The sequence below is a fragment of the Ascidiella aspersa genome, chromosome 7 (assembly GCF_963924565.1).
Source record: "Ascidiella aspersa chromosome 7, kaAscAspe10.2, whole genome shotgun sequence".
Lineage (NCBI taxonomy): Eukaryota > Metazoa > Chordata > Ascidiacea > Phlebobranchia > Ascidiidae > Ascidiella > Ascidiella aspersa.
In genome coordinates, this window is record NC_139453.1 from 13,736,111 (window position 1) to 13,748,069 (window position 11,959).

Below are 11,959 nucleotides of genomic sequence, written 5' to 3' on the forward strand. Positions count from 1 at the left end.
ATTAGCAACTTTTTCTTCGAATGATGTTATAAAACTATATTATAGCGTAATATTGGTTTTAATATATCAGAACTAAGGAGACAATTTAATAGTTCTAAGCTACCCATTTGCTGCTTTCTGTATTTGGAAGACATTTTAAAGAAATTATCAAGCTTACAATCAAAGGTACATTTTCATATTCAGTGTTTTATTTCAATTATCAGGCATAGCCTATAAGCAATACACAACCTTGGCGCTGATTAACACTTTAAGTTGCAGGACAGAAGTTTCAGCGCAGGCCAGCAGTGTACAGGTATAGTACAGGGCCTAAACTTTGCTGTCACATGTGGTTAAGTCAAAGTTACATTTCATCTCCAGCTAAAACGACACGATGTTATTGAACCCAGTATGTCCAGACACATGTTCACTCGTACAACTGCTGACTAGACAGGTTTTTGGTTCCGTTTTTTACTCTCTTCAGTCTTGCTCGTCAACAAACTGTGTAGGCTTACCACCCGCAACATGTACGCCCTCAGTCCTCGACTCCTCGTATCGATTGTGATGCCTGGTTTCACACCGGGCATTGTAATAAATAAAAGTTATTAGTTGGTAATTTTCGTATGAACTGTATTGTGTGGGTCGAAATCATTCAAAGCACAGGTAATGGGTATTCCAACAAAGTTAGCCTACTATAAGCACTAAATACCTTTTTCAAAAACAATTTTAACATGTCTCAGAAAACCTATCTAAGTTTGGCTTAACAATCATTTGCTGAACAATATTTATTTATTTAACAAAACCGTTGAACATGCATGAGTTTAACACAAGTAATTTTTCAACATTAACAGCAAACCGTATGCAAAATTTTTGACTCCTTTTTTTTTAACTCCTGGACACTAAGCCACAATGTTTTTCCAACCCTGTTACTTTAACATAGTCAGTATTTTATGACAGCATAAATTTCGGGAATAGTTTTCATGTAATTCCTGCATGATGTACGACCGGAGTTTAAATTTTCGTTTGGAGACAGGCAAAAATTTCAGTAATTACATCCCTAATCTACGTCATAGCATGACGTCATGATATGAGTAACCTTAGGAAACGTCTTGTTCCCGTTCAAAGTCTTTACAAATGTGGAATTGAAATTGGTTGCGAGACATTGACACAACAGCGGTAGAAAAACTACACCGAAAGTTGCAAAAAGTGCAAATAAACATACAATGCGTTCTATCGTGTTCAACTTTCAAGTTGAAGAGGTCTTGTATACGATATAATGGCGATATTGCCAAGACGTTGTACACTGCCGCAAGGTAATTGGAATTATAAAGATTCAGCCACGAAATAATCCCTTTCTGAAAAGCTCGCCAATCTCCTTTATAGTTATGTTTTGTTAATTTTTTAATAGTTTGGGGAGGGGAAGAAAGATCCCTCGTGAATTCCTGGTTACCCCTCATTGCCCTATTATGTGTGTTTTGTCTCAATAAAGCAGGGCAGGGAAATTTTGTAGGAAGAAAGCTTTACCACACAGGTTATAATGTTGAACTAAGCAAACAGTCCCACCAGCCAACAGATAACAAACGTTTTGTCTATAGGCATTTCTTTTGTTTGCAAGCCTTCATGAAAGGAAACGAATGTATTGCGTTCAGCCTATGTTCGGCCATACAAAGCAGTTGACAAAAAGTGGCTGGCTCCTTGTTAAGTCAACTAGGTCGGTATTTTTGTTGGTGTTTGCAAGCCACAAACATATCCCAACGTATTGGCATGTTGTCCTTCTAAGCACCAAACGGTTTACGAAAACAAGTTGTAGGTCTTCCGAAACTCATAAAACAGATTTTTACGCAAGAGTACGTCATATGGGGAACGCTTATTTGAATATTTAGTAGCTTTTATGCGTTAATGTAGTCGTCGTTAAACTTACAAAGAGAATGTTTTTTTGAAAACATTTGGTTGATAAGCGGAAAATTGTAGAAATTTAAACGCTTGTGTTAAATATTTCATTGCATATGGGCTTGGTAAAATTTGTCATTAAAAAGGCATTGCTGCAGATTGCCAAATAATAAGAAAGAAATTTAAACAAAAATCTCTTTGATCATACCAAAGCTGCAAAATGCCAAGTAACTTTATTGTTTCTGAAATGTTGTATTACAATTTCCTACACTCTACAAATTAAGGCTTGGCTTTTCCTAAAATGCTTGCCCGGTTAAATTCAACGAAACAAATTCACTTCAAAGCATTATTACGGAAACTTGGTCTCGTAAAACTTCGCACGCGAGAACTTTTTATGAGAAATGGGTTTTAACAATTGAGATTTAACTGTAAATATTAACTACGCGGCTGGATATTAACTACGCGGCTGGCCGTGAACGCATTCGAACTTTGCCAAGGGCAAACACTATTTCTAATCAGAAGAATTTGGAAAGTTTTCCAGTTTGTTTTCACGAGTGTTATGTTAACGTTTAACGTGATTTGTACACTCATCTTTCTGTTTGTAATATTCAAATATAAGGGAGCCTTATTTGTGGACTGTATTTCTACTTATAATACTATTACTAACAGTATTATTATACTCTCGATGTTCTGTTTATTTTTTAAGTTGGGGGAGGGGTAGCGCCTCGTGCCTTCCTGGTTCTGCCCTTATTGTCCCATAAAACATGAAAATTTTGTAGAAAGAAGGCCACTTTACCACACAACACACAGGTTATTTGCATGAAGATCTCAGCAAACAGTCCCATCAGCCAACAGATAACAAGCGCCTATGCTTATTATAGTTGAAATGAAACTTTTCACTCAAACTTGCGCGCCTGGCCTGTGTTGGGTCACGTCTATTTTGCAAAAATTCGTCTGATTAATAGTTTTGAAGCACTTTTTGTGAATTGAGACGCGGTATGAGTGATAACCCCAACTTCAAGATCCCGCCCGTTGTTTGCCGAATTGCGACGGCCCACTTTGGACTTTATTTGCTAACCTTCATGAAAAGAAACGAATGTATTGCGCTCAGGTTGTGTTCGGCCATAGTTGACAACGGTCGCATTGCTTCGTTCTAAGCACCAAACGGTTTACGAAAACAAGTTGTAGGTCTTCCGAAACTCATAAAACAGATTTTACGCGTGTGTACGTCATATGGAGAAACGCCCATTTGAAGATTTATTAGCTTTTGGACGTTAATGCAATCGTCGTTAAACTTATTTTTGACAAAACATTGGTTGTTTTAAGCGGAGAATTGTACAAATTTAAACGCTTGTCTTAAATATTTAATTGCATAGAGACTTGGTAAAATTTATCATTAAAGAGTCGTTACTGCAGATAGCCAGAACTAAACCAAAAATATATAAACAAAAATCTCTTTGATCATACCCAAGCTGCCAAATTTCTTGTAACTTTATTGTTTCTAAAATGTTGTATTACAATGTCGTGCACTCTACAAATTAAGGCTTGGTTTTGCCTGAAATGCCAACCTGGTGAAATTCAACGAAACAAATTTACTTCAAAACATTCCTCACGGAAACTTGGTCCAGGAAAGGTTCGCACGCGACAGCTTTTTATGAGAAATTGGTATTAACAATTGAGATTTAAACGTAAATATTAACTTCGCGGCTGGTCGTGAACGCATTCGACTTTGCCAAGGGCAAACACTATTTCGAATCAGAAAAAATTGGAAAGTTTTCCAGTTTGTTTTCACGAGTGTTTCGTTTAACGTGTTTTGTACACTCCTGTGTCGGTTTGTAATATTCAATCTAAAGAAGCCTTATTTGTTGTTTTAATACTGTTTCTATCAAAAACAGTATCAACAAAAATCAAAACATGTCTTATAAAAAATATATTTTTCTTCCTGTTTTTTTGACGTTGCTGTTTTCCCTTGTTTTTTAAACGTAAGTGTGTTATGAGGGTTCGTATCACTCACCCTGATAAAGGCGTATTTAACAGGACGTCGAAATGTCGGAGATGAACATTATTTTACCAGGGCAGTATTTGTGGTTAATATTTCTGTTTTGGTTTTAGTGGTATTTGTGGTTAATCTCACTTTTTTGTAATAGAAAAGAAAAACAAAGGCGAAGAAAAGAAGACTTGTTTTACTTTATTTGAGCCGAATTCGTTGCATTAGAGCCCAGACAATCAAACTTATGACCAGAGTCCTATTGAAATTCCACCCCTCAGAAGTATCAAGCGTAAGCAGAGTAATAACATAACTAGAATGGGGACGCACAATTGTATGACATGTATATGACATTCTAGCGACTTCGCAAAAAGCCGCAATGCAAAGTCAAGAAAGGCCAATCACCAACTTAAAACATAGAACCAGATATAGTCACTTGCAGTGCCCGCGTTATACCTTTGTATGTTTGCTCTTTAACGCCATCTAACGATTATATCACATATCTACTATGGCCAAATAAACAAGATTGGTCGATGACAATATACAATGATAACGAAACCACTGAAAGCCCATATGCGTGAAAACTCTCTATCTTGTGCTAAATATAAAGCCCGTGTGGCTTTTAAAGATAAAGCCTAAAAATCTAGAAAACAAAATAGGATTGTATAACTTATCTATACAAACTCATAAATGGTACCTATAAAACTGGCCAAATATGATTTCAACGTTAAATATTTGATCGTTAAGCCTGTTTAATAATGATAAATTGGCATTTTCATTGCAAAAAAATCAGAATAGAATAACTACATGCATCAGCCGTAGCGTAAAAATGAGAAAACTAGACCACGCATATCAGCTGATGATTATTATCCTAGTCTTTTTTCAAATAGCGATAAGCTTTTATGTTATATTCTTAAGCGGAACTGATGACTTCAGCACGATGACATATATGCCCAACTATTTAAAGCAACGAAGTAGGTAGTAAATAAAAAAGCTGTAAACTGAACAATTGACACGATCCTTAATAGGCCATAACGCTTTGCATCGTCTTGTAGTTGTCCCGATGCACTTCCCTGAGAAAGAAAATAACAAATTGTATATCGTAACTGTTTTTCGGTAAAAAAAGTAGGTCATTGATTACTGCTAAGGAAGTAGGTCATTGATTACTGTGTGCCGTGACACACTATAGCGTGCCTCGATCGATTCTGTATAGTGGAAATTTCGTTTTCACAAAAATTTTTTTTTTTTATTTGTATTAAAAATATGCATGCAATAAGCATGCGACACTTGAATTTACGCTATCCATAATCTAATAATAATAAAAAGATCTGTTACTAATAAAGAATATACCTATATTGACTGGTCATATATCAAGAGATATTTTAAAGGTAAGAAATTGCGGATTGGAAAAAGTGTTCCGGGCATGTATTTTTTTTTTTTTTTGACGGATGCTAAAATCTTCAGCACTGCTCTATACTAACAATAGCGTTGATTTGGCACTAGTGCGAAAAAAATAGGTCGAGTTAGTTTAAAAAAACCTATGGATTGAAAATGAGATTTGTTAGATAGAAATAAAACTTGAAGGGCATAATTAATCCTTGGTGGTAATCCATTAAAACACAGCAGTAAAAATAAAAAACACTGCCGTTGAACACATATTCTTGAACAACAACAAAAATGTTGATCTATAAATATTCCCAGTTATTGAATTATATAAATTTGTCGTCCTTTTTTCCTTTCGATATGTAAACGACATGACTAATTTACAGCAAGGTCTTTTAATTACAAAATAATTTAACTATAACGCGCACCGAGCAAAAAATGACACTGCTAAACCTAAAGGGTCTCGAAAAGTTACAATAAATAAAAAGGGATTGCACACTGAAATTTTTGGGAGGTCTTGACGTAGACCAATAAAGGCAGCATACGTCGTTAACCCTAAAGTTAACTAAGGCTTTTAGTCATTTGGGCCTTGTTCCGATGATTTTAGGATGTATTCCGACAGGTTTAGGTCTTATTCAGACGATTCCGATGGTATACTGTACTGGAGATCACTGCCTATTTGGCTTTATTATGCCGTTGGTCTTAATACTATGGTTTTATAGATTTTCTGCTTTAGGTATATTGTCGCTTTTTTCCGAATAATAAATAAAAAACTAACTATAATAATATTTAAGTATAAAAAATCTAGGTATGGTCACTTTTTAAGTCTTATTGTGTGTTCCCATACAAAGCTTGAAACAAAGTGGTTTCCGTACGTGGTATATTCCACACACACACAAAACGGCACCGACCTGATAACGTTCTGGGCCATGATCGACTTGGTGGGCCGCGACTTGACGCCAGGCGAAGGGTGGAACAGTTTTCCCTCCTTGTTTGTGGTTGCAACCTTCTTGGCCTTCACCGTGTACGGGTCGTTCGAGTGCGACGGGTACGGGTCGAAGGTACCCGCCTTCGCGCCGCCGATCTGAGTAGAACGAGTATAGGTGAAAGGGTCCATACATGACTCGTGTTTTTAGCTGCAGGTTATTTATGCTGTCAACTGTTTATCACTACGTAACTTATGGCTTGGCTGTTTTGCAATTAGTCTTGTAATCAAAACTATTTATCTCGGCTTTTGTACTCAAACGTTGTGATTGCATCCCTATATGCCGATTCGCTAAAATATAACCACATTAGCTAATTAGATTAGGCAAAATTGCATTTTTATTCGGCGTCTTTACTTTCCCAATTCGCGTATACAAAACGGAAATCCCATTTTCTGTTTTTTTAGGATGATCAGAATATCTTTCTCATCAAGTTCGTATTGCGCGTTATTCGCCAAGTGTTTAAAAAAGTTGCTTTGGTATCGTTCAAGTTTTCAATTTTTCGTTTAAAATTTCAGCTGTGTACAACCGCACGACATCAACATCATTGCAGTAAGTGCGGAGATCTTGTATTATATTTTAAGATACTGTGCTAAACTAAGACTTACCCTCTCGACTATTATCAAAGGTTTGTACGCACGAAAGTTTGACCGTACCTTGTACCACGCTTAGGCAAGTTACGTTTACACCATAATAAAATAGTAGCAACCTTTTAATTACCTAAAATTTAGTGGACAAACAGGCAGAATATTACCTATTCCTTCCTTGATGTTATTAATATTTGTCACAAGCCATCATTTGTGAATTTCATAGCAAAATTGGAAAAGCCGGTGAAACGATACTAAAAGTTTAAGAACTGCTGGCCAACACTATGTGTAGGCTAGTTTCACTAACTTGAACTTACTACAGTCCAAACCACTATTCATGCGATTGCAAAGGTCTTAGGACAAACTACAACGACATAACAATAAATATATTTTAGGGGTAGCCTACTCTCTTGGGAGGAGAGCTTGGCTTGAAGGGCTTCACTGCGGGGAGCTTGGGTGAAGAACGTCTGCCGGCCCCAGGGGCGCGATCCGATCTGTATGGGTTGTTGTCGAAGTAGGACGATGGGTGTAGGTTCAGCTTAAAGGGGCCGCCCTTTAGCGAGCCCTTGTGGGCCTGTTGGTCTTTCTGCGGGTAAAATATGGGAAATGTGACAAATATGTAATAATCGGTCTTCTTATGAAGGATATGCGCAAAACCTGAATTGTGGTGTATGTGGTCATGTTTAAGTGTTTTGCAAGGCGTTAGTAAATATTGGAAATGGTTCGTCAAGCGTTCCAGGCGCTAATTTTTTTATGAAAGACAGATAATAAAAATCGCAGTGTGCAAAAAATATACGCATCTACATTTTCCATTATTTAGTTTTGTCTGTTTGAGGCACTCTCGTGAAGTCCCTTGAAAATATATTCTGTAATGTTTTAGCAAGTCTTACATTTTACGAACAGAAACAGCGCACACTTTTTTGTAAATTCAAACAACCAAAGCTATAATCGATTGCTCCCAGGCATAGTTATATTAAACAAAAACAGCTCCTCTGGTAATTGTAATTGTTATTAAACAAAAAACAACTCCTCTGGTAATTTGTAAACGTGTAGCAACCTTATCTTTTTTATCAATCAAAAGCGCAAAAATGAAATCGATGCCACATACTTCACATATCAAGGTAAAAACCGTGCCTCGAAAGTTGATTGACAAACTTTACAAAATCAAAACTGTCATCGCTGCTTTAGAGACTGCCTTTGTAAAATTAATATCAGCAGAATTATTTATTGACAATACTTTTTTCGGATACAGTTATAACACGTTGATCACGTGTGATATGCTTTTTTATCTGGTTTTGTTGAATGACATTCTTTGAAAATATTCAACAAAAAAGCCAGCAAGATTTTCATATTACTAACCAAGTGGTTCTCAACCGAGGTGCCGCGGACTCAAGGGTGACATTTTTAACGCTCAAGGGTGCCGAGAGATATTTCAAATTATTTATTTAAGTTTTTGCTCTATTGGTAAGCTTCTTGGCACAATTGTTGTGTACCATTAAAGTGCCAAAATTTAAAAAGGTGTTTTCAATCTTGTTGATAAGTTAATATGCTGTTTTATTCTCATTTATTGTAACGTTCACGTTAACCACTCAGCGAAAATACGAGCAAGGGGCCGCGAACTATTTATAATTTCTGTGGGGTGCTGCAAGCAAAAAAGGTTGCTCACTTTCAGTAGCCTTTATTTAAAACAATTATTTCGACTATCATCAAAACATGTAGAACGCGCAGCATTTAAATTAGAAATATTCTTATATTTTTTCTGAGACTACAATTGAGTCTAATGTCACATTTCAACATCCATCGAACACTTGACATCCAGCATTGTTAAGCAAGATGTGCGTTTTTACGGACCGCTTTAAGGAAATATATCACCATAAAGATGTCGTACGATGGCATGATACGGCATGTAAACTCAATTTTTTGCGCTTCGCACTAACCCGTCGAATATCCTTGGCGCGATCGAAAGCTTCCACGGCGTGCTCCTGGTATTTTCCCAAGGTCACGTTCATATAGCTGGAGAAACGGAGAGAAGTTATAGCAAAGTGGCACAATCATATTTGCTTACTCGCTCGTAAAAAATTGCTTGCAATATTCAAAACAGATATAACCAATAAACTAAGTTAGTTTTGTTTTCACTTGTAAAACCTCAAAACGAAAAACTTGTGATTTAAAAAAACGTAAAGACAATTTAAACAGAAAGCGATTAGTATTTAAATACCACAAAAATCTAAATAAATAAAAGCCTAAAACACAGTGAAAACTTCCCTGTGACACAAGTAATTTGTGAAAAAAGACAAAAATTCTGTTCATATTTTTAAAACGCTTAAAGGGCAGTGAACGGTAAGTATAGTAAAAAAAACTACTGTATGAGAAGGTGCATAGTAAATTTCTGTTTACAATAAACGAAAACTGCTAACACTCGGTTTGGCTTACTTACCCATAACCCGTTCCCTTTTTGCCGGGGTTGGTGGTAAAATTCCGGCCAGGTGCCGTGTAGGGTTTGCGTTGTCGTGACACGGGACTGAAAGCACCGATGGCACCTGAAAATGTCCCATAGTGGTTTCCCAAACCGCATCTGCAACAAAGTGCCTTAGGTTAAATACACATGGGGAGAAGAGTAATTTATCAAAAAAATCGCAAAGATCGAACAAAAATCCACACACTATTGATTTGAGGTCAATGTTACAAAATAATACTGAGACACCATTTAATCTTGTTAAATTTAAACCGAAATCATAAATTGGGGAAACAGAAGTACACTCCATTCGTTAGTCAAGACTCTCGAAATCACCATACTTAACATCAAAATTTAAATGCTTTCAAAAGCCAAAGCGCTTATAAGAGTAAAAGGCAATTGGTCATACGGCAATTTTTCTCCATTATTGGGAAGGAAGGCTTTGCCTATGTTCTTCTGGCCCTGCTTGAGTCGGTCCTGTCTCCTCAGTTTGATTGGATCATCATAGGCTTCCTTTTCCATTATGCGCTTAAACTGGTTGTCAAAGTAGCCAGCCTGCAGTAAAATTTGCCATTAGGTTGTTTATAGACAATTGCAAACAATTTATCTTATGATTCTCCACCAACTTACGTGAATAAGCGTTTTACCATTTTGCATTGCGATAAGGTGTAGTTTTCTAGTTGTGCAGCCATTTGCACTATGCTTTTTTCCTAGTGTTGCAGTTGCAGGTATTTACAATTAGGTTTTCAAGTAATTGACAAACATAATTTTGGATTTTGGTGCTTTTTGGTATTAATTGATAATCAATGAATATAAACCATTATTTAACATTGATGTTATATACTTGGTCTACAAAAAAACTATTTTACAAAAAAAATAAAAAAAAAAAAACAAGTTAGTTCCCTGTAATAACTTTTTAATTTATTGCATGGTTTGAAAGCAGTACTTGTTGTACGCAAATTGTAAATTAAAATGCATATCGATTTTTAAATAGCTAAAGGTAAATCACACAATTTATTAGGACATTGGTTCAACACAATTGGTCTTATATTGAATTTTGATAAAAATATACCAGAAATATTTTTAAAGTTTTCAGGTGGGCAGCAACTCTTACAAAACACACGCTTTTAGTGCATGTTGTCAAAATAAACAGGGAAGTCAACAGACATTGTGCGACAATACAACAATGATGTAATACAATATTTAGGTTGTGCTCCTAAATTGGTAGAATTACATATGCCATTGTTCAGTTGTTGATTCAACAGATTCATAAAAATTGAAAATGTATAAAATAATTCAAAGAATCAAATTATTAAAATATTGTAGAGCTTTGTGGTTGAATAAAATGTAACTTGTCAGTATATAATTATTAATTAATTTTTGAAAATAAGTGGTTCCAATTTCATTATTAATGTTGACTTCAAATTACACCTTCACACATTAAATTAACATATTTAAAATCTACTATACTGTAGGTATGTTTTGTCCTTTTTAAAGATCAGTGTGCATTACTATAAAAGGATTATTTCTTTCCAATTCTTCAGTTATGTAAGTTTCTAAAAAACAGCAATGTGCTCTCAAACAAAACGAGCTGCATTTCAGTGAGTATTTTGCCTTACCTGTAATGCTGATCTTGTCTTGCTGCCACCCGGAAGCATATGCTTGCCCTTATAAGCTGAATCATTAAACGGCACTGCAAATAGAAAAAGTAAATGTTACATACCAAATTTGTATTGGCAAATTGTGTCAGCCAGACAATAACTACACTTTTTAGAGTAGTGGTTCTAAAACTATGATAGGCGGGGTATACTGGCCATATAAAAAGCTCTTTACTTATAGTCAAGTGGCTTTTAGGTATTACACTGTTTATAAATTGTAAGATTACAACTGTTTTTTGTTAATGTTTTTTTTTGTTGAAACTTTTTTTTGTTTCCATTAGAAATAGAAAGTTATGTTTATCCATTATACATTAAATTAAGTCAATCAGTACAACAACACTGAAGATATGTTTCGAGCAATGAAAATTATTCAGAATCATGCTGAGGCCATCATAAAGCCTAATCACAGCACAAAAAGGTACACATTTAAACAGAAATTATTATATCAATCTTAGAATAACTGTGTTTGGCCAAGTTAGCTTCACACTAAATTTACCAGCGATATGTCATTTGACCAACATTGGGGACAAGAGTAAAATTTGTTATGTTATATTCCAAAGAAAAACTAACATAAAAGTAGTTCACATAAGAATTGTTATTGGGTTGTGGTACTTACAGCTGCTAACATGAACTTTTGGATACTTGTCGCCTATCGTTGTGTATCCAACTTCGCTGAAAAGTCCAATCCTCTCCATGTCCAGTTTACCACCTCCACCTGACATCTTGCTTGTTTTGGGTTTTACAAGATAGGAAAACTACTTTTTGGTAAAATTTCTGTATAGTTTTAAGAATTAATTAAAGGGGAATACTTTAATTGCTAGGGTAATCCTGCGAAATAAAGTAGTTTTAACTCAGTGGCTATGAAAATCTTTGAGGTGTACTAATATTTTTTTGTAAAATTGGTTTTAACATTTGTATTAGTTTTAAGTCAGTCCTAACAGTATTGACTTGGCATCTATTATTATACTATTTTATCAACAATCATCACTTTAAGTGTTGTTAACTCAAAGCAGGGCTGATAAGTCAGGTCAGAACAACCC

The 11,959-nt window shown here is 35.5% G+C and overlaps 1 protein-coding gene across 1 annotated transcript; it reads right to left on the reverse strand.

Annotated features, from left to right (window-relative positions):
- Positions 1-4,043: 4,043 nt before the first annotated feature.
- LOC146137949 (cilia-and flagella-associated protein 96-like) lies at positions 4,044-11,742 on the reverse strand. The gene is made up of 8 exons (XM_083393844.1): positions 11,536-11,742; positions 10,881-10,954; positions 9,671-9,816; positions 9,244-9,381; positions 8,744-8,819; positions 7,213-7,392; positions 6,148-6,320; positions 4,044-4,926 (listed from the first exon to the last, which is right to left on the reverse strand). The coding sequence occupies exons 1-8, from the start codon at positions 11,639-11,641 to the stop codon at positions 4,875-4,877; spliced, it is 945 nt and encodes a 314-aa protein (XP_083249970.1). The 5' UTR covers positions 11,642-11,742; the 3' UTR covers positions 4,044-4,874.
- Between the last annotated feature and the right edge of the window lie 217 nt (positions 11,743-11,959).

Bases quoted from the DNA above. Each gene is read 5' to 3' on its own strand.
- LOC146137949 (XM_083393844.1), bottom strand. From the start codon at position 11,641: ATGTCAGGTGGAGGTGGTAAACTGGACATGGAGAGGATTGGACTTTTC. The intron at 6,321-7,212 runs GTAGGCTACCCC...CGTTCTACTCAG, and splicing joins CAAGCTCTCCTCCCAAGAGA to ATCGGCGGCGCGAAGGCGGG. The intron at 4,927-6,147 runs GTCGGTGCCGTT...TTTCTTTCTCAG, and splicing joins ATGGCCCAGAACGTTATCAG to GGAAGTGCATCGGGACAACT.